Source organism: Cheilinus undulatus, linkage group 16, assembly GCF_018320785.1.
Source record: "Cheilinus undulatus linkage group 16, ASM1832078v1, whole genome shotgun sequence".
In the NCBI taxonomy this organism is placed as follows: Eukaryota; Metazoa; Chordata; class Actinopteri; order Labriformes; family Labridae; genus Cheilinus; species Cheilinus undulatus.
The window spans coordinates 754,745-775,372 of NC_054880.1; the positions used below are offsets into that span (position 1 = coordinate 754,745).

General features: G+C 42.2%; 1 protein-coding gene across 1 annotated transcript in view; it reads left to right on the forward strand.

The window, feature by feature from the left end:
• The first annotated feature begins 5,799 nt into the window (after window positions 1–5,799).
• Window positions 5,800–20,628, forward strand: part of LOC121523433 (H-2 class I histocompatibility antigen, Q10 alpha chain-like) — a 30,601-nt gene continuing 15,772 nt past the window's right edge. The window contains exons 1-7 of the mRNA XM_041808336.1: window positions 5,800–5,854; window positions 9,304–9,606; window positions 12,060–12,350; window positions 12,749–13,033; window positions 13,625–13,750; window positions 17,544–17,570; window positions 18,744–18,791. Coding sequence (XP_041664270.1) covers window positions 5,800–5,854; window positions 9,304–9,606; window positions 12,060–12,350; window positions 12,749–13,033; window positions 13,625–13,750; window positions 17,544–17,570; window positions 18,744–18,791 — 1,135 coding nt within the window. The remainder of the gene's footprint in view (window positions 5,855–9,303; window positions 9,607–12,059; window positions 12,351–12,748; window positions 13,034–13,624; window positions 13,751–17,543; window positions 17,571–18,743; window positions 18,792–20,628) is intronic.

The following is a 20,628-nucleotide window of genomic DNA, read 5'->3' on the forward strand; positions in this document are numbered from 1 at the left end:
TCCAGAGACTGGGGACCCTTAAGATAAAGGTCCCAGAGACCGAGGACCCCCAAAATAATGGTGCCAGACACCAGGGACCCCCAAAATAAAGGTCCCAGAGACTGGGGACCCCAAGATAAAGGTCCCAGAGACCGGGGACCCCAAGATAAAGGTGCCAGAGACCGGGGACCCCAAGATAAAGGTGCCAGAGACCAGAGACCCCCAAAATGAAGGTCCCAGAGACTGGGGACCCCCAAAATAAAGGTCCCAGAGACCGGGGACCCCAAGATAAAGGTCCCAGAGACCAGAGACCCCCAAAATAATGGTGCCAGACACCAGGGACCCCCAAAATAAAGGTCCCAGAGACCGGGGACCCCTCGATAAAGGTGCCAGAGACCAGAGACCCCCAAAATAATGGTGCCAGACACCAGGGACCCCCAAAATAAAGGTCCCAGAGACCGGGGACCCCAAGATAAAGGTCCCAGAGACCGAGGACCCCAAGATAAAGGTGCCAGAGACCAGAGACCCCCAAAATAAAGGTCCCAGAGACCGGGGCCCCCACAATAAAGGTCCCAGAGACCGGGGCCCCCAAAATAAAGGTCCCAGAGACCGGGGACCCCAAGATAAAGGTGCCAGAGACCAGAGACCCCCAAAATAAAGGTCCCAGAGACCGGGGCCCCCACAATAAAGGTCCCAGAGACCGGGGCCCCCACAATAAAGGTCCCAGAGACCAGGGCCCCCCAAAATAAAGGTCCCAGAGACCGGGGCCCCCAAAATATAGGGTTCCAGAGACTGGGGACCCTTAAGATAAAGGTCCCAGAGACCGAGGACCCCCAAAATAATGGTGCCAGACACCAGGGACCCCCAAAATAAAGGTCCTAGAGACCGGGGACCCCCAAAATAAAGGTCCCAGAGACCAGGGACCCCCAAAATAAAGGTCCTAGAGACCGGGGACCCCCAAAATAAAGGTCCCAGAGACCAGGGCCCCCCAAAATAAAGGTCCCAGAGACCGGGGACCCCCAAAATAAAGGTCCCAGAGACCAGGGCCCCCCAAAATAAAGGTCCCAGAGACCAGGGCCCCCCACAATAAAGGTGTCAGACTGGGCACCATGGAGGTCAACAAAATCCCAGTCTACTGTAAAGCTAATCTTCAATGTCCTCTTTCTATATTTAACCTGAAGAAATAACCACTCATTTCTCTTTTAAATCATTGGTGTGGTTTATAGCCTTCTAAAAATGTGCATTTATTTTGTTAAAAACAAAGAATTAAAATGAGTTAAAATTTGAAAAAAATGGGCTCATAATGGCAACAAATGGTGGAAAAGGTGGTGAAGTTTAATTGTTACAGTAGCAGAAATGTGTTAGAAATGGCAAAATTTATATAAAAGTGACAAAAAATAACCAAAACAGGCAAAAAGGGGTTACAGCTGCAAAAATGGGCGTGAATAGTGGTAAAAAGAAATCAAAATGTGGCTGAAAAGGCTTTAAACTGACAGAAAGGGGTAAAAATTTGGTGAAATGGGAGGAAAGATAGATATAAACTGATAAAATAGTGCTCAATGAAAAAGAAAAAATATGCAGATGTCAGCAGAAATTGGTTAAAGAAGCAAAAATGTGCTCCAGCTCCTCCACGTTCTCATGTCCAGCTCCTCCACGTTCTCATGTCCAGCTCCTCCACATTCTCATGTCCAGTTCCTCCACATTCTCATGTCCAGCTCCTCCACGTTCTCATGTCCAGCTCCTCCACGTTCTCATGTCCAGCTCCTCCATGTTCTCGTGTCCAGCTCCTCCATGTTCTCATGTCCATGTTCTCATGTTCAGCTCCTCCACGTTCTCATGTCCAGCTCCTCCACGTTCTCATGTCCATGTTCTCATGTTCAGCTCCTCCACGTTCTCGTGTCCATGTTCTCATGTCCATGTTCTCATGTCCAGCTCCTCCACGTTCTCATGTCCATGTTCTCATGTTCAGCTCCTCCACGTTCTCATGTCCAGCTCCTCCACGTTCTCATGTCCAGCTCCTCCACGTTCTCATGTTCAGCTCCTCCACATTCTCATGTCCAGCTCCTCCACGTTCTCAGCTCCTCCACGTTCTCATGTCCAGCTCCTCCACGTTCTCATGTCCATGTTCTCATGTCCAGCTCCTCCACGTTCTCATGTCCACGTTCTCATGTCCAGCTCCTCCACGTTCTCATGTCCATGTTCTCATGTCCAGCTCCTCCATGTTCTCATGTCCATGTTCTCGTGTCCAGCTCCTCCATGTTCTCATGTCCAGCTCCTCCATGTTCTCGTGTCCAGCTCCTCCATGTTCTCATGTCCATGTTCTCGTGTCCAGCTCCTCCATGTTCTCATGTCCATGTTCTCGTGTCCAGCTCCTCCACGTTCTCATGTCCAGCTCCTCCATGTTCTCGTGTCCAGCTCCTTCATGTTCTCATGTCCATGTTCTCGTGTCCATGTTCTCATGTCCAGCTCCTCCATGTTCTCGTGTCCAGCTCCTCCATGTTCTCGTGTCCAGCTCCTCCATGTTCTCGTGTCTAGCTCCTCCATGTTCTCGTGTCTAGCTCCTCCATGTTCTCATGTCCAGCTCCTCCATGTTCTCATGTCCATGTTCTCGTGTCCAGCTCCTCCATGTTCTCATGTCCAGCTCCTCCATGTTCTCATGTCCATGTTCTCATGTCCAGCTCCTCCATGTTCTCGTGTCCATGTTCTCATGTCCATGTTCTCATGTCCAGCTCCTCCACGTTCTCATGTCCAGCTCCTCCATGTTCTCGTGTCCATGTTCTCATGTCCATGTTCTCGTGTCCATGTTTTCATGTCCAGCTCCTCCATGTTCTCGTGTCCATGTTCTCGTGTCCACGTTCTCATGTCCAGCTCCTCCATGTTCTCATGTCCAGCTCCTCCATGTTCTCGTGTCCATGTTCTCGTGTCCACGTTCTCATGTCCAGCTCCTCCACGTTCTCATGTCCAGCTCCTCCACGTTCTCATGTCCAGCTCCTCCATGTTCTCATGTCCATGTTCTCGTGTCCACGTTCTCATGTCCAGCTCCTCCACGTTCTCATGTCCAGCTCCTCCATGTTCTCATGTCCATGTTCTCGTGTCCATGTTCTCATGTCCAGCTCCTCCATGTTCTCGTGTCCATGTTCTCGTGTCCATGTTCTCATGTCCAGCTCCTCCACGTTCTCATGTCCAGCTCCTCCATGTTCTCGTGTCCATGTTCTCATGTCCATGTTCTCGTGTCCATGTTCTCATGTCCAGCTCCTCCATGTTCTCGTGTCCATGTTCTCGTGTCCATGTTCTCGTGTCCATGTTCTCATGTCCAGCTCCTCCATGTTCTCGTGTCCATGTTCTCATGTCCATGTTCTCATGTCCAGCTCCTCCACGTTCTCATGTCCATGTTCTCGTGTCCAGCTCCTCCATGTTCTAGTGTCCATGTTCTCGTGTCCACGTTCTCATGTCCAGCTCCTCCACGTTCTCATGTCCAGCTCCTCCATGTTCTCATGTCCATGTTCTCGTGTCCATGTTCTCGTGTCCACGTTCTCATGTCCAGCTCCTCCATGTTCTCATGTCCATGTTCTCGTGTCCATGTTCTCGTGTCCACGTTCTCATGTCCAGCTCCTCCACGTTCTCATGTCCAGCTCCTCCACGTTCTCATGTCCAGCTCCTCCACGTTCTCATGTCCAGCTCCTCCATGTTCTCGTGTCCATGTTCTCGTGTCCACGTTCTCATGTCCAGCTCCTCCACGTTCTCATGTCCAGCTCCTCCACGTTCTCATGTCCAGCTCCTCCATGTTTTCATGTCCATGTTCTCGTGTCCATGTTCTCGTGTCCACGTTCTCATGTCCAGCTCCTCCACGTTCTCATGTCCAGCTCCTCCACGTTCTCATGTCCAGCTCCTCCATGTTCTCGTGTCCATGTTCTCATGTCCATGTTCTCATGTCCAGCTCCTCCACGTTCTCATGTCCATGTTCTCGTGTCCAGCTCCTCCATGTTCTAGTGTCCATGTTCTCGTGTCCACGTTCTCATGTCCAGCTCCTCCACGTTCTCATGTCCAGCTCCTCCATGTTCTCATGTCCATGTTCTCGTGTCCATGTTCTCGTGTCCACGTTCTCATGTCCAGCTCCTCCATGTTCTCATGTCCATGTTCTCGTGTCCATGTTCTCGTGTCCACGTTCTCATGTCCAGCTCCTCCACGTTCTCATGTCCAGCTCCTCCACGTTCTCATGTCCAGCTCCTCCACGTTCTCATGTCCAGCTCCTCCATGTTCTCGTGTCCATGTTCTCGTGTCCACGTTCTCATGTCCAGCTCCTCCACGTTCTCATGTCCAGCTCCTCCATGTTTTCATGTCCATGTTCTCGTGTCCATGTTCTCGTGTCCACGTTCTCATGTCCAGCTCCTCCACGTTCTCATGTCCAGCTCCTCCACGTTCTCATGTCCAGCTCCTCCATGTTCTCGTGTCCATGTTCTTGTGTCCAGCTCCTCCACGTTCTCATGTCCAGCTCCTCCATGTTCTCATGTCCAGCTCCTCCACGTTCTCATGTCCAGCTCCTCCACGTTCTCATGTCCAGCTCCTCCACGTTCTCATGTCCAGCTCCTCCATGTTCTCGTGTCCACGTTCTCATGTCCAGCTCCTCCACGTTCTCATGTCCAGCTCCTCCACGTGGCCCTGGTTCTGCTGTGTCCTTCCTGTCTATGCTCTCTCTGCTGTGTTAGCCTGGTGTGAGCGCTGCTGTGTTGGTAGACAGGTTGAGCTCCTCCTTTTCTGGAACCTTCTGTAAATCTGCCCATTGGTCCTTCAGATGTTTGCTAGTTAATGACACGGGGTCTCCTGCAGCCCTACCCGTCTCAGGAGAGAATGCCCCTCACTCTCTCTCTCCTGCAGCCTTGCTCGACCTCTGTACCCTCTCTTAAAGGGGCAGCGTCCTTTTACTTGCAGGCGTGTTTTTCCTCTACAGCACTGATCATCAACTGGTGGCCCGGGGGCCATGACAGGGTCAGTGTACTTCCTGGCAGGTCCTTTTCCTGTTTGAAACCATGTACCCTGACCCCTGACCTCGTTTATTCGTTTTTCCATTTTTGTTTTTTTCAATTCTGTTTCTTTGTTTCCTTGTTTTAATGAAAAACATGAGGAAAAGGAAGTCATGTGACCAATGGGAAAGGTGAGCATTTCAAAATAAAAGCCTCCATGTCCAAACAAGAGCCATCTATTGTGTTCAACAGTGGGATAATTGCCCAAATTTCTTTACATGCAAGTTATTTTTCTAATATATGACTGTTTTGTTTGATGGAAAGGTTTATTTATTATTGGTTGTACAAATAAATAATCAAGTAAATAAAAAAATTGATAATAACGGACCAGAACAACAGGCTGAAAAAGCAGCCAGTAGATGGCAGTATGACTTTTTTCCAGCCTTCTGGCTCATAAATGTATGCATGTATATAAATGTGGAAAACGAACTGTCAGAAAATACACTGGCCCGGTCCCACTCACTATCCTTCACTTGGTTGTGTTTCCGCCATCTTTGATTTCTCCACTGGCATTAGAGAGAAATTAGAGCCAGACTTTAACCGACAACCAATAAAAGGAGAAGAAGAAGAACTCAGAGTAATTTTTAAGCTGGTTTTTCGGTATATCTGCAGTTTTCTGTTTCAGTGCTCTATCCATTGTTGTGTTGGCGCCATAGACTGTAGAAAGAATGGTTAGCGCGCGATTGGGAGGAGGGCGGGGCTAGGGGTTTGGGGGTGGGGTCGCGACTCCTAAAGGTGGAGGACCACTACAATTAAAAAGCCGTTGAAAGACGTGGAGGGAGAGGAGTCCGAGGCTAGGATGGATCTGATCCCGGTGCTGGTCCTCCTGGGAACAGGACTGACGGTACACGGCGGTGAGTTCGCTGTTTTTGACACGTTTATGTGATGTTCATCGATCATTTCAGTGTACTGTTCTCAGCAGGAACGCTTTATGTCTTCACGGTTTGAAGTGCTCCTCCATTTTTAATCTAATACCGTGAAACTAATAAGAAAGGGTTAGTTACCCTGGTAATAACATGGCGTCAACAGTAAAATGAACAGGAAGTTCTGACAGCCGAGTTATTATTATGGAGTTATATTTTCACTCTGTCCGGACGAACAACAATTTCAAACACATATAAAGAAGGAAATTCAGGTTTCTATGTTCACTGTCCGTGACTGAACAGAAAACAGAAACATTACTGAAAAATGATTCTGACTATTATCATCAGCTGTCATAATTATGAAGTAAGATGTGAAAATAATGACATGACTTGTCAGAAAGGCATTTTATCTCATTATTTAGACTATTTTTTTACTAATACTGAGTTTTATTACTTTTTGGGTTCTGTTATTTTCCTGTTAGACTTCTCTTAATGCCAATAATTTAGATTAACATATATTTAGTGGTAAAATGAAGCTTTCTCAGCACTGATACTTCAGGCCAAACTGTGAAATAAAAGGAAAAAAGTCTCTTCAAGCATTAAAATGCCTTTATTTCCACTGCATGGTCGTGTCTAGACCTAAAAACAGTTGAAGCCCTGACTTCCTGATGAAGGTTTGATGCTGAAACGCGCTGAAGTGTGTTTTTAAGTCTACACACGACCATGCCCTGAAAATAAAGGCCTTTCAATGCTTAAAGAGAGTGCCAGCTTATCAATCTCTTTTCCAAACAAACCTCAAACTTTTATTGAGTCCATGAATCACTCCTTCCTCAGGTTTTTCTTAAACAAAAGGCTTTAATGTTTTAATAATTATTATTATTATTTAAGTGAATAACCATCAATTAACTACAGGCTAAATAAACAACCAGTGTCTGGACTGGACTATACATTTAACCCTTTGTGGGAAAAATCTTTGGAAGAGCCACAAACCAAACCAATAATGACTAAAACCATTATTAAGCTGTGGTTCACCTGTCAGTCTCATTATTTCTCTTTCTCTATAGTCTATTATGATAACTAGATGGGTTCAAAAGCTAGTTTATTATTTTAATCCCATGTTTACCCAGTCACATGATGGTTTTGTTTGTGCTTTATCCTCTTTTGATTTATTTCTGCTCATTTGTTAAAACACCAGCTCATCTGTATGAAACATAACAAATTAATCAGAGAAGATTAGTTTAAAATGGTTGATATTAAAGATTAAGTTAGAAAATCATGAAATTCAGTGATTAGATAGTTTAGATGACTGAAGAAAGTGAAATACTGCATTTTATTATAAAATATTATTACTAATATTAGGGAATTATCTGGAGTTAATAGAATAAAGATTGATGAATGTCCAGAATGGAAAGGATCAGTGCTGAGGTCAGAATTTCCCTTTTTTAAGGTTTTCAGGGGGAATTATTTTTCTAAGCAGCTGCTCAGAGTTATTTGAGTTAATCAGGCTCATCCAGTCACTGTTCAGGTATTTAGGAAATGGAAATGTTCTTTTTTAAAGATATAACTCATTTTATTGAGAAAGTTTCTCCTTATTTTGTCAAAGTTTCAAGTTTTTATTGTTTCAGCTGTTGATTTTTTTTATATTTCAGTTTAAATAAATAATAATATTTAAAATCAGCGTTGAGGACTTATCTGTGTCCAAAGACCTCCGTCTTATCCTCAGTGCTTTGTTTATTTATTGATTTTTTATTCAGCTGGACCTTCGTGTCCTTGTTCCTTTATCTAACCTCTGTCAGACGCTGATTCAGCAGGTTGCTATCATTTCACTGACAGCCTAAAGTCCTCGTTTTATTCATCCATAACATAACAGCTTCAACTCTTCTGGGAAGGCTTTCCACAAGGTTTAGGAGTGTGTTTATGGGAATTTTTGACCATTCTTCTAGAAGCACATCTGTGAGGTCACACACTGATGTTGGACCAGAAGGCCTGGCTCTCAGTCTCCGCTCTAATTCATCCCAAAGGTGTTCTGTGGGGTTGAGGTCAGGACTCTGTGCAGGCCAGTCAAGTTGATCCACACCAAACTCTCTCCTCCATGTCTTTATGGACCTTGCTTTGTGCACTGGTGCACAGTCATGTTGGAACAGGAAGGGGCCATCCCCAAACTGTTCCCACAAAGTTGGGAGCATGGAATTGTCCAGAATCTCTTGGTATGCTGAAGCATTCAGAGTTCTTTTGACTGGAACTAAGGGGCCAAACCCAGCTCCTGAAAAACAAGCTCACACCATAATCCCCCCTCCACCAAACTTTACACTTGGCACAATGCAGTCAGACAAGTACCGTTCTCCTGGCAACCGCCAAACCCAGACTGGTCCATCAGATTGCCAGATGGAGAAGTGTGATTGGTCACTCCAGAGAAGGCGTCTCCACTGCTCTAGAGTCCAGTGAATATTTCCCTCCATTTTTGGGATTTTTTTTAATTCCAATTTTTGGGATACATTTCTCTCCATTTGTGGTTTAGAGTCCAGTGGTGGCGTGCTTTACACCACTGCATCCACGCTTTGCATTGACCTTGGTGATGTATGGCTTGGATGCAGCTGTTACCATGGAAACCCATTCCATGAAGCTCTCTACCACTGTTCTTGAGCTAATCTGAAGGCCACATGAAGTTTGGAGGTCTGCAGCCATTGACTCTGCAGAAAGTTGGCCATCTCTGCGCACTATGACCTCAGCATCCTCTGACCCCGCTCTGTCATTTTACGTGGCCTACAACTTGGTGGCTGAGTTGCTGTCGTTCCCAATGGCTTCCACTTCGTTATAATCCCACTGACAGTTGACTGTGGAATATTTAGGAGCCAGGAAATTTCACCACTGGACTTGTTGCACAGGTGGCATCCTATCACAGCACCACGCTTGAATTCACTGAGCTCCTGAGAGCGAGCCATTCTTTCACTAATGTTTGTAGAAACAGTCTGCATGCCTAGGTGATGATTTTATACACCTGTGGACATGGAAGTGACTGAACACCTGATTTACATTAATGGATGGGTGAGTGAATACTTTTGGAAAAATAGTGTATATCTGACGTGACGATCTTATTCAGAAATGGTTCATAAATAAGCTGTGTGATTATCCTTATCAATACTTAACGATCCGATCCTTATCAGTACGTCTCTATCATAAACAGTCATCTAACTGGCTGTAGGAACTCCAGTTCTGTAAATCTGTTTGGTATTTCCAAGAACATGTAGATATTTGAGCTCCAGGTGAGTGTCTGAAAGAGTTTTTGTCTCTTTCTTCCACGGGGGTGATGTCTGCTCGTATCTCTGTGGTTGGATTGATGAAGATGTGACTTTTAGGACATCACAGTTAGGTTGGCTCTCTGAAAGGCGAGGATGAGGATGACTTGGGTTCTTCTCTCTGCTCTCTAAAAACTAAATCAGTCTCCGTCTTTCTCCCTGTGCCCCTCTCAGAGATTCACTCGCTCACCTACATCTACACGGCCCTGTCCAAACCCGTGGGGCTCCCCGGCATCCACGAGTTCACGGCCATGGGTCTGCTGGACAACAAGATGATCGACTACTACGACAGCACGATCCAGAAGAAGATTCCTAAAGAGGACTGGATGAAGGAGAGACTTGATGCCGATTACTGGGAGAAAGGCACACAGTCCCGCCAGAGCAAGCAGCAGTGGTTCAAAGTGAACATCGACATCCTGATGGAGAGGATGAGACAGAACAACTCAGGTAACCCTAACCCTAACCCTTATTCTAGCTGTAAGGACCACATTGGTGTTTAAGCCAATCAGAGACAGGTGCTACTCAGAGTTAATAACCTTTGAACTGTAAATCATGGCCAGCTCAGCGTTGTTTTCCTCTGAAAGCTCTCCGTTGTACCGTTCTAATGACGCTCTTTTAGCCTTCGTAGAACGTCGGTAAAACATCAGAGAGCGTTTTCTAGAGAGGCTGGGTCTGGGCTGACTTTCCAGGGTCTTTAAAGTCTAAATCCACATCAGGAACTCTGACTTTGAACGCCTTTTTATCCATTTATCATCCAGTTTTCAATCATTCCTGCAGTTAGCTGGTTAGCCTGCCGCCATATTGTCTCTGTGTATCCCAGAATGCATTGCAACTGGGCTACAACAACCAGTTGTGTTAGCGAACAGCGCCTGTGCACAGACTTAGAAACTCCATAAGAGAGCCTGACTGACTCATAACAGAGAGAAAGAGACACAGAGAGGCCGTGACGTGTCCCTCAGAGTCTCTGAGCTCTAAATAATGACTTTTATGTAGAAATGTGAATATTTTGAAGACTTTCTGTCACAGAATTCTTATTTTTAATTCTTTAGTGTAAAGAGATGGGGCAAAAACCCCGTAGTCATGAATGTTTACTGAGTTCAATACAGAACAATAATTTCTGATTAGTGTTTTTCTTTTGTCTTTACAGTCCCAGAACTTTATAAAAGTGACATTCTTAAAGCCCAGGTAGTCCTGGAGAAAAGGATGTTTAGAGCTCGACTATAAAAATATAAATAAATATATAATTTATCATACATGAATATATACTTAACTTAGAGATGAATGAAAGGAACTTTTGTTGACCCTTAGTCTCGCACCAAGAGCATCAACATCCAGGGGACAGCACATAAAACAAATGAAAACAAGTAAAAATCCTCCAAATACTTCACTAAAACAAAATTATTACTAAGGCTTTGTGTGGAACGTGTGAGGAACATCAGACAACTTCAACAGAGAGCAAAGTTCAAAGTTCATCTGCTGTCAGAGCTTGTTCAGAACATCCTAGAGCTTTCACTTCTACACCGCGTTCTAAATTATTATACAAATGACATTTTCTCTTATTTTCCTAAATATTAATAAAAATGACAATCTGAGTATTTTTCAAGTCATCAGCCGTTAGAGCATAACTCATTTTGTCTGGCCCATTTTTTGAGTTTTGTGTAAAATTATGTCGATTTTGTCTTTTTTCTTTGGATTTTTTAGTGTCGTTCCAATGAACATAAAGGAAACAAACACATGTATACCAAAAATATTTGTTGATTGCAACAATTTCTGGGAGAAATGGTGTATTTTTTGGAAAAAAGTCAGGGGTGCCAACATTTTCGTCCATGACTGTACACCTTGAGGTTGGTGGGACTCCAGAGGCACCAGCAGCTTCAAATACCTGTTTGCTGCTTTGTAATGGTATTTTAGCATCTGCTCTCTTCATCTGATGAATTAGTCTGTCAGAAACCTTCCTCATTATGGCTTTATCTGCTCTGAATCAGACACTAATTTCTTCACAGTACGATGAGCACGATTAAGTTTCCATGAAATATCTCATGTTTTCATTCCTTGTCCAAGACATTTCCCTACATTTGACCCTTTTTCAGCAGCAGAGGTCCTTTTTCATTCCCATATTGCTGAAACCTGTGGCCTGCTTAATAATGTGGAACGTCCTTCTTCAGTAGTTTTCCTTTAGCTTGGCTCACCTGGAAAACTGATGATCACAGGTGTTTGAGATTGATTTCAGTGATCCAGAGAGTCCTGAGACACAAAACCATCCATGAGTTTAACTGAAAAAAGTTTGAATGTTTATGACGCTAAGATCCAATTTGCATAATAATTTGGAAAACAGTGTATGTAATACTTAGGCTTTAAAAACAAACTAACAGAATGCCAGGTAAAGGACCCACAAGCAGACTCAGGACACCAGGAAAAGCCTCAGTCTGTTTAATCAAACTAGTTTGATACACAGGAGGTCAATCAGGAAAGGCAAAAGTACAAAAATACAGCAGGCAAAAACTCAGAACCAGAGGACTATGGACTGCGTCAAAAACACCAGGATCTATCAGGAAAAAAGGCTAGAAAGTGATGCACACGGGGAGGGAAGGAAGGGAGTGAATGGACTAAATATACGAGGAGAGGGAAGACAACCAGACGGGGATCTCCAGGTTCAGCCACTTAGACCAGCAGGTGAAACTCATGAGGGTGATACAGACGTGGAGAAAGTAAGGTAAAGGTAAAGTAAGTATACGAAATAAAACAGGAAATGACAAGCCTGGAAACATGAGGGAAAAATGAAACTGAACTAAGTCGACCAGGAGATGTGACACAACCGCTGAGGTCTGCAGAGGTTTGGATTGTTCAATAAGGAAACGGAGGGTTTTAGATCCTGGTTGTGTTGGTTTCTGTTGTTTCAGACGTCCACGTGCTGCAGTGGATGCACGGCTGCGTGGGGGAAAAGCAGCCAGACGGCAGCCTGAAGTTCCTGCGTGGCATGGACATGTACAACTACGACGGGAACGACTTCCTGTCCTTCGACGGCGCCAACGAAGTCTGGGTGGCACCGACCGCCGCAGCAGAACCGACCAAGAGGAAGTGGGACAACGTCCAGGTCCTGAAAGAGTACACCAGAGGCTACCTGGAGAAGGAGTGCATTGATTGGCTGACCAAGTTCATGGACTACGGACAGAAGCAGCTTAAAACTGCCGGTATGTATGACTGCTTGGTCTACTTGTTTATTTCAGCAGAGAGTGAGCATCCACTAAACTCGACTAAAACTCTGTCTAAAATGTTCTTGACGTCCTTTTTTCATGAGGACTAGAATAAGACGAGCTAAAACTCGGTCTTTTATAGCAGGACGCAGAGGTTAGAGTTTGCATGTTCTCCCTGTGAATGTGTGTGTCCTCCAGCTTCAGTATGTCAAAAGTTTGTGCCTTTCATTTCCAGCATAGACTGGTAACCCCCCTGTACAGTAAAATTAAACCAGTGAATTAACCTCCTAGCACGGTCACACGTTTCCTGTTTGCGTTTTTGTCCGTTCGTCGTGACAGACTCACTCATGAATTGTGTTAAATGTTCATTTTCTGGTCCCTGTTTTCTCTTGCAGAGCCCCCCAAAGTTACCCTGTTTGCAAAGAACTCCAACATCAAGTCAAACGTCGTTTTGACCTGCTTCGCCACCGGTTTCCTACCCAAAGAAATCGAACTGAAGATCAAGAGGGACGGTCGCATCCTTACCAGAGAAGACGGGGTGGTATCTACCGGCGCCCTCCCGAACGAAGACGACACTTTCCAGAGGAGGGACAGCATCGAGATCTTCAGGGACGACTTGGTGGACTACACCTGTCACGTGTCTCACAAAGCATCCGGCTTTATGGTTGAAAGTGCCTGGGGTAGGACGCTTTGGCTTTTTGGAATAATTAGTTGAGAAATACGTCACAATGGGAGCTTTTAGTAGACTAAACCTCATCGATAGTGCTGCAGAAACGGCGAGTGTGGGCTCCAGCCTTTAACTGTTTATCTGCAACCATCTGAGGATGTCAGGATTCACCAAGTACCACAGTCAGCAGACTCAGCTCTGATTAAAGAGCGAGAACTTCACAAAGCCAGCAGCATTTCAGTAACCGCACACTCAGAGTCGTGCCGTTTGTCCTCCTTTCTCTAGATTTAAATAAAACGTGGTGTTCATGTCTAAAAGACAGCTGAGGATGTCTCATGGGTTTCATCACAGTCGATCCAAGGCGTTCAACTAATGAGCAAATATCTGCTAGACTATTCCAACCTTAATCAATCAAAAATGGTATTTTAGATGTTGAGCAGGCACACTGGGGAGATTCTGTTTTTGGGGACAATCTTTGTTTTTTTGTGGTGATTTGAAAAGTTAGCGTTACCCTGGAGGGCAGTCAGAGCTGCCAAGAATCCACAGCCTCTTAGAGCTGGAGCCTTTGATAGAGATGAAACTAAAGAGTGTTTCTGTGTTTTAGATAAGATCCTCCCTTCCTGTGATGAGTCTGCTAGTGTGGGGTCGGTTATTGGAGGGTTCTTCGGAGGAGCAGTTTCGATGGCTGTGGTTGTGGGGCTGCTGGTTTTCTTCTGGAAAACATCCAAACGTAAGTGACTTAGCTTTTCTAGACTTTGGGACTGAAACCACATTTGATGACTAACTGTGTTTGTTGGTTAACAGGAGATGAGGAGAGACTCTCAGAAGGTAACTTCAAATACAATTCATGATTCATTCTATTATTAGTGTGAGTTTGTTTTTAAACGTTGCATGTGTTTTAACTGGGCGTGTGACGAAATCTATGATGTCATCAGAGCTCTTGTTGTGGTGAAAAATGTCAAGCTGTTAGCTCAGATGTAGCCATAAGCTCAGATGTAGCTGTTAGCTCATATGTAGCTGTTAGCTCATATGTAGCCATTAGCTCAGATGTAGCTGTAAGCTCAGATGTCGCCGTTAGCTCATATGTAGCTGTCAGCTCAGATGTAGCTGTTATCTCATATGTAGCTGTTAGCTCATATGCAGCTGTTAGTTCAGATGTAGCTGTTAGCTCATATGTAGCTGTTAGCTCAGATGTAGCTGTTAGCTCATATGTAGCCGTTAGCTCAGATGTAGCCATAAGCTCAGATGTAGCTGTTAGCTCATATGGAGCCGTTAGCTCAGATGTAGCCGTCAGCTCAGATGTAGCCGTTAGCTCATATGTAGCTGTTAGCTCAGATGTAGCTGTTAGCTCATATGTAGCTGTTAGCTCAGATGTAGCCGTTAGCTCATATGTAGCCGTCAGCTCAGATGTAGCTGTTAGCTCATATGTAGCTGTTAGCTCATATGTAGCCGTTAGCTCATATGTAGCTGTTAGCTCATATGTAGCCGTTAGCTCATATGTAGCCGTTAGCTCAGATGTAGCCGTTAGCTCATATGTAGCCGTTAGCTCAGATGTAGCCGTTAGCTCATATGTAGCCGTTAGCTCATATGTAGCTGTTAGCTCATATGTAGCCGTTAGCTCAGATGTAGCTGTTAGCTCATATGTAGCTGTTAGCTTATATGTAGCCATTAGCTCATATGTAGCTGTCAGCTCATATGTAGCCGTTAGCTCATATGTAGCTGTTAGCTCATATGTAGCTGTTAGCTTATATGTAGCTGTTAGCTCAGATGTCGCTGTTAGCTCATATGTAGCTGTTAGCTCATATGTAGCTGTTAGCTCAGATGTAGCTGTTAGCTCAGATGTAGCTGTTAGCTTATATGTAGCTGTTAGCTCAGATGTCGCTGTTAGCTCATATGTAGCTGTTAGCTCATATGTAGCTGTTAGCTCATATGTAGCTGTTAGCTCAGATGTAGCTGTTAGCTCAGATGTAGCTGTTAGCTTATATGTAGCCGTTAGCTCAGATGTCGCCATTAGCTCAGATGTAGCTGTTAGCTCAGATGTAGCCGTTAGCTCATATGTAGCTGTTAGCTCAGATGTAGCTGTTAGCTCATATGTAGCTGTTAGCTCATATGTAGCTGTTAGCTCAGATGTAGCTGTTAGCTCATATGTAGCTGTTAGCTCATATGTAGCTGTTAGCTCATATGTAGCTGTTAGCTCAGATGTAGCTGTTAGCTCATATGTAGCTGTTAGCTCAGATGTAGCTGTTAGCTCATATGTAGCCGTTAGCTCAGATGTAGCCATAAGCTCATATGTAGCCGTTAGCTCATATGTAGCTGTTAGCTCATATGTAGCCGTTAGCTCAGATGTAGCTGTTAGCTCATATGTAGCTGTTAGCTTATATGTAGCCATTAGCTCATATGTAGCTGTCAGCTCATATGTAGCCGTTAGCTCATATGTAGCTGTTAGCTCAGATGTAGCCGTTAGCTCAGATGTAGCTGTTAGCTTATATGTAGCTGTTAGCTCAGATGTCGCTGTTAGCTCATATGTAGCTGTTAGATCAGATGTAGCTGTTAGCTCATATGTAGCTGTTAGCTCATATGTAGCTGTTAGCTCATATGTAGCTGTTAGATCAGATGTAGCTGTTAGCTCATATGTAGCTGTTAGCTCATATGTAGCTGTTAGCTCAGATGTAGCTGTTAGCTTATATGTAGCTGTTAGCTCAGATGTCGCTGTTAGCTCATATGTAGCTGTTAGCTCATATGTAGCTGTTAGCTCAGATGTAGCTGTTAGCTCAGATGTAGCTGTTAGCTTATATGTAGCTGTTAGCTCAGATGTCGCCATTAGCTCAGATGTAGCTGTTAGCTCAGATGTAGCCGTTAGCTCATATGTAGCTGTTAGCTCAGATGTAGCTGTTAGCTCAGATGTAGCCGTTAGCTCATATGTAGCCGTTAGCTCATATGTAGCTGTTAGCTCATATGTAGCCGTTAGCTCAGATGTAGCTGTTAGCTCATATGTAGCTGTTAGCTTATATGTAGCCATTAGCTCATATGTAGCTGTCAGCTCATATGTAGCCGTTAGCTCATATGTAGCTGTTAGCTCATATGTAGCTGTTAGCTCAGATGTAGCCGTTAGCTCAGATGTAGCTGTTAGCTTATATGTAGCTGTTAGCTCATATGTAGCTGTTAGCTCATATGTAGCTGTTAGCTCATATGTAGCTGTTAGCTCAGATGTAGCTGTTAGCTTATATGTAGCTGTTAGCTCAGATGTCGCTGTTAGCTCATATGTAGCTGTTAGCTCATATGTAGCTGTTAGCTCATATGTAGCTGTTAGCTCAGATGTAGCTGTTAGCTCAGATGTAGCTGTTAGCTTATATGTAGCTGTTAGCTCAGATGTCGCCATTAGCTCAGATGTAGCCGTTAGCTCAGATGTAGCCGTTAGCTCATATGTAGCTGTTAGCTCAGATGTAGCTGTTAGCTCAGATGTAGCTGTTAGCTCATATGTAGCTGTTAGCTCATATGTAGCTGTTAGCTCATATGTAGCTGTTAGCTCAGATGTAGCTGTTAGCTCATATGTAGCTGTTAGATCAGATGTAGCTGTTAGCTCATATGTAGCTGTTAGCTCATATGTAGCTGTTAGCTCATATGTAGCTGTTAGCTCATATGTAGCTGTTAGCTCAGATGTAGCTGTTAGCTCATATGTAGCTGTTAGATCAGATGTAGCTGTTAGCTCAGATGTAGCTGTTAGCTCATATGTAGCTGTTAGCTCAGATGTAGCTGTTAGCTCATATGTAGCTGTTAGCTCAGATGTAGCTGTTAGCTTAGATGTAGCTTTAGGAAGTAGCCGTTTAATCAGAACAGGAACAGACTTTCCCTTTAACGAGAGGAGAGTCAGGCTCGTCAGCGTTCAGATGTTTCCACTCGGCCTTGGCGTCAGTTTTATCTGCTGAGAAGCCCCGCCTTTATCAGTCTACGGCAGTGATAGGCTGTCAGCCCAACAGTAGCGTGCATACTACCCCATTTTGTTCTTGTCTCTCTGATTGGCCCGTTATGAATGTGACGGACAGAATGATCCTCCAATCACCTTCCCAGAGTGTGTTTTAAGTCCCGCCCTTCCTGAGCTCTTCCTGTTGGAGCTTTATTAGACGACAGAAACATTTCCATGCCGTAGAGATGTGAACCAGTCCATCTGACCTATCAGGTTACTGCTCTGTCTGTGGATAGGGGGAGTGGGCGGAGCTAGTCCTCTCCTCTGTCCAACATTATTACAGGCATCCTAGGTAGCTGCAGTCATCCACATACTTGGTTTTATTCTGGTTATGTCTTTCACTGGAATAAAGGAAAAATCTTCTGGTCATTTATTTTATTATCAGCGTGTAAAAAAGCGTTAAATCTGATCTGTCCCTGCATGCTAGAAATAAGGGTTATAAATCATTAATGGTATCTATATTAATTTTGGAGTTGGCTCTAGAGGATTGTTTATTCTGAATAATGAAGCCTCCTGCTAAGAGAAAACTGAGATTACCTTTGTCTCTATCATTTTACAGCTGGAGCTCCCAGTTCTTCTCCCTCCAGTAAGTCCCTCTCTGCTCTCTGCTTCATTTTTAATCAGCTGTGTTTGTGTTTTTGATGGTTTCAGATCAGTAGCCTTTTGTTTGAAATAGAAAATATTTAAACACACAAGTCAAAGACTAACTTCTGTATGCAAAAGTATTTTTCATTCAAATTAGTTGGAGTTAGTTGTTATTATTGTTATTATTGTTATTATTATTATTATTATTATTATCATCATTATTATTATTATCATTATTATTATCATTATTATTATTATTATCATCATTATTATTATTATCATTATTATTATCATTATTATTATTATTATTATCATCATCATTTTTAGTATTATAAATATTATTATTATCATCATCACTATTATTATTATTATTATTATTATTATTATTATTATTTTTATTATTTTTATTATCATTATTATTATCATCATTATTATTATTATCATTATTATTATTATTATTATTATTATTATTATCATCATTATTATTATTTTTATTATTATTTTTATTATTATTTTTATTATCATTATTATTATTATTATTATTATTATTTTTATCATTATTTAAATTGTATAATATTATTATTTTATTATCATTATCATTATTATTATTATTATTATTATTATCATTTTTATTATCATTATTGATATTATTATTATCATCATCTTTATTATTATTATTATTATTATTATCATTTTTATTATCATTATTATTATTATTATTATTATTATTATTATCATTTTTATTATCATTATTGATATTATTATTATCATCATCTTTATTATTATTATTATTATTATTATCATCATTATTATTATTTTTATTATTATTTTTATTATTATTTTTATTATCATCATTATTATTATTATTTTTATTATAATTATTATTATTATTATTATCATTTTTATTATCATTATTATTATTATTATTATTATTATTATTATCATTTTTATTATCATTATTGATATTATTATTATCATCATCTTTATTATTATTATTATTATTTTTTTTTTTTTTTTTTTTTTTTTCCATGGCTGACTCTGAAGTGTCTTTCTGCTGCTGCTGATACTGTCATGAAAGCCAGCCGTATCAAAGTTATTTTTAGGTGAATGACTAAACGGCATGTGGACAGCTGTGTGATGGACCTTAACTCATTATTTATGTGTGTGTTTGTAGCTGAAAGTGTTACCTGGTCCAGCTCTGACAGCGTGTGTCCCAGTAAAGGTAAGTGTTTCCAAAGCTTCAGTAATGAGACCGAACATCTGAACATGGATTTCATTGTTGTTTTACTGCAGTGTTTCCCACATGTGCTGATTCTCACAGGATTAGTGTTACCTAGGGACCTCTGGTAATGAAAAGAATCACATCTGTGGGGTAAATTACCAACCAGAGTTCAGCACACAGAGGTCCACAGGTCATACTGACATCATACCAATCAGCATCTCTGTGATTCAGGGTGGTAGGTACGCTTTTACAGTCCACACAACAGAGACAGGGTAGGAATTATCCAAGTTTAAGCACATCTAGGTTATAAACCAGTGTTACTCAACATGTGGCTCTTTAATGTCTAAATCTGAAACATTATCCCCCAGAAAATCTTAAAGAGGGAAACTCTGACCTCAGAATTATCCATGCAGTCACATTAATCAGTTTGTTTCACTTGTTCAGCAGACTTTATCAAACTTCATTGTTAAAAATATTTTCGTCTGTATGTTTCGATTGCCCTAATTTGCAATTTTTGTCTTTTTTTTTTGCAACTTGAAATCAATTTTAGCTGCTTTTCACCTATTTCAGCTGACTTTTGCTATTAAATGACACTTTTTGCCACTTTTTGCTGCTTTTAACCCATTTGAGTCATTTTTCAATCATTTTTTGTTGTTTTTGTGTTTTTGACACTTTTTCCCACCTGTAACTAATTTCTTTCTTTTTTCACTTTTTGCCTTTTATTGTCTCTTCTTATCCATTTTTGCCATTTTCTCCCCACTTAAGCCACTTTCTCACAATTTTCCACTTTGTTCTCACTTTTCAACCCTTCTTTCTCACTTTCTCCCCATGTTTTTCCACTTCTTACCAGTTTGAGTCTCTTTTCACACATTTGTGCAATGTCTTTGCTGCTTTTTGACCATTTTTTTTTTTTACCATTTTCTCTCCATTTTAGTCATTTTTCACCCTGTTTTTTAGCCATTTTATACCAATTTTGTGTCTTTTTGCTGCTTTTTACCCACTTGAGTCACTTTTCAATCATTTTTTTGCGTTTTTTTGTGTTTTTGAGAATTTTTGCCACCTGTAACTAATTCCTTAGGTCACTTCTTACCAATTTTGCCACTTTCTCCACATTGTAGCCCCTTTGCACCATTTTTTGCCATTTTTTTCCACTTTTTGCCTTTTATTGTCACTTTTTAATAATGATAATAAATTTATTTATAAAGCACTTTCAGGCAAAGTGCTGTACATAGAGATAAAATCAACTTGACAATAAAAACATCAGAGAATCCACATATACAAACATACTGAGACAATACAAATAAACATCAGTAAAACAATTTAAGACTCATATGTAACAGTAAACAAGTGGGTCTTCAGCTTTGCTTTAAATACATCGATGGAAGATGCCTGCCTGATTTCAACAGGTAGTCTGTTCCATAATGTCGGTGCACGGAAAGAAAAAGCCCGTTCCCCAACCGTCTTTTTTCTGACCTTTGGGACGCTAAGAAGCCCAGTCCCCTGAGAACGCAAGGCACGAGTAGGGACATATGGGTTTACCAAATTTGATAGGTAAGAAGGGGCAATGCCATTTACAATTTTATATGTTAGCAGCAGCACCTTAAAGTCTGCTCTAACATGAACAGGTAGCCAGTGAAGAGAGGCCAGCACTGGAGTGATATGCTCATATCTACTCACTCTGGTCAGAACACGAGCTGCTGCATTCTGTACCATCTGCAGACCATGAAGGCTCTTCTTTGACAAACCTGACAAAAGGACATTACAATAATCTAAACGTGACGAAACAAAAGCATGAATTAGGACCTCAGCATCCTGTGTCGATAGAACTGGTCTAATC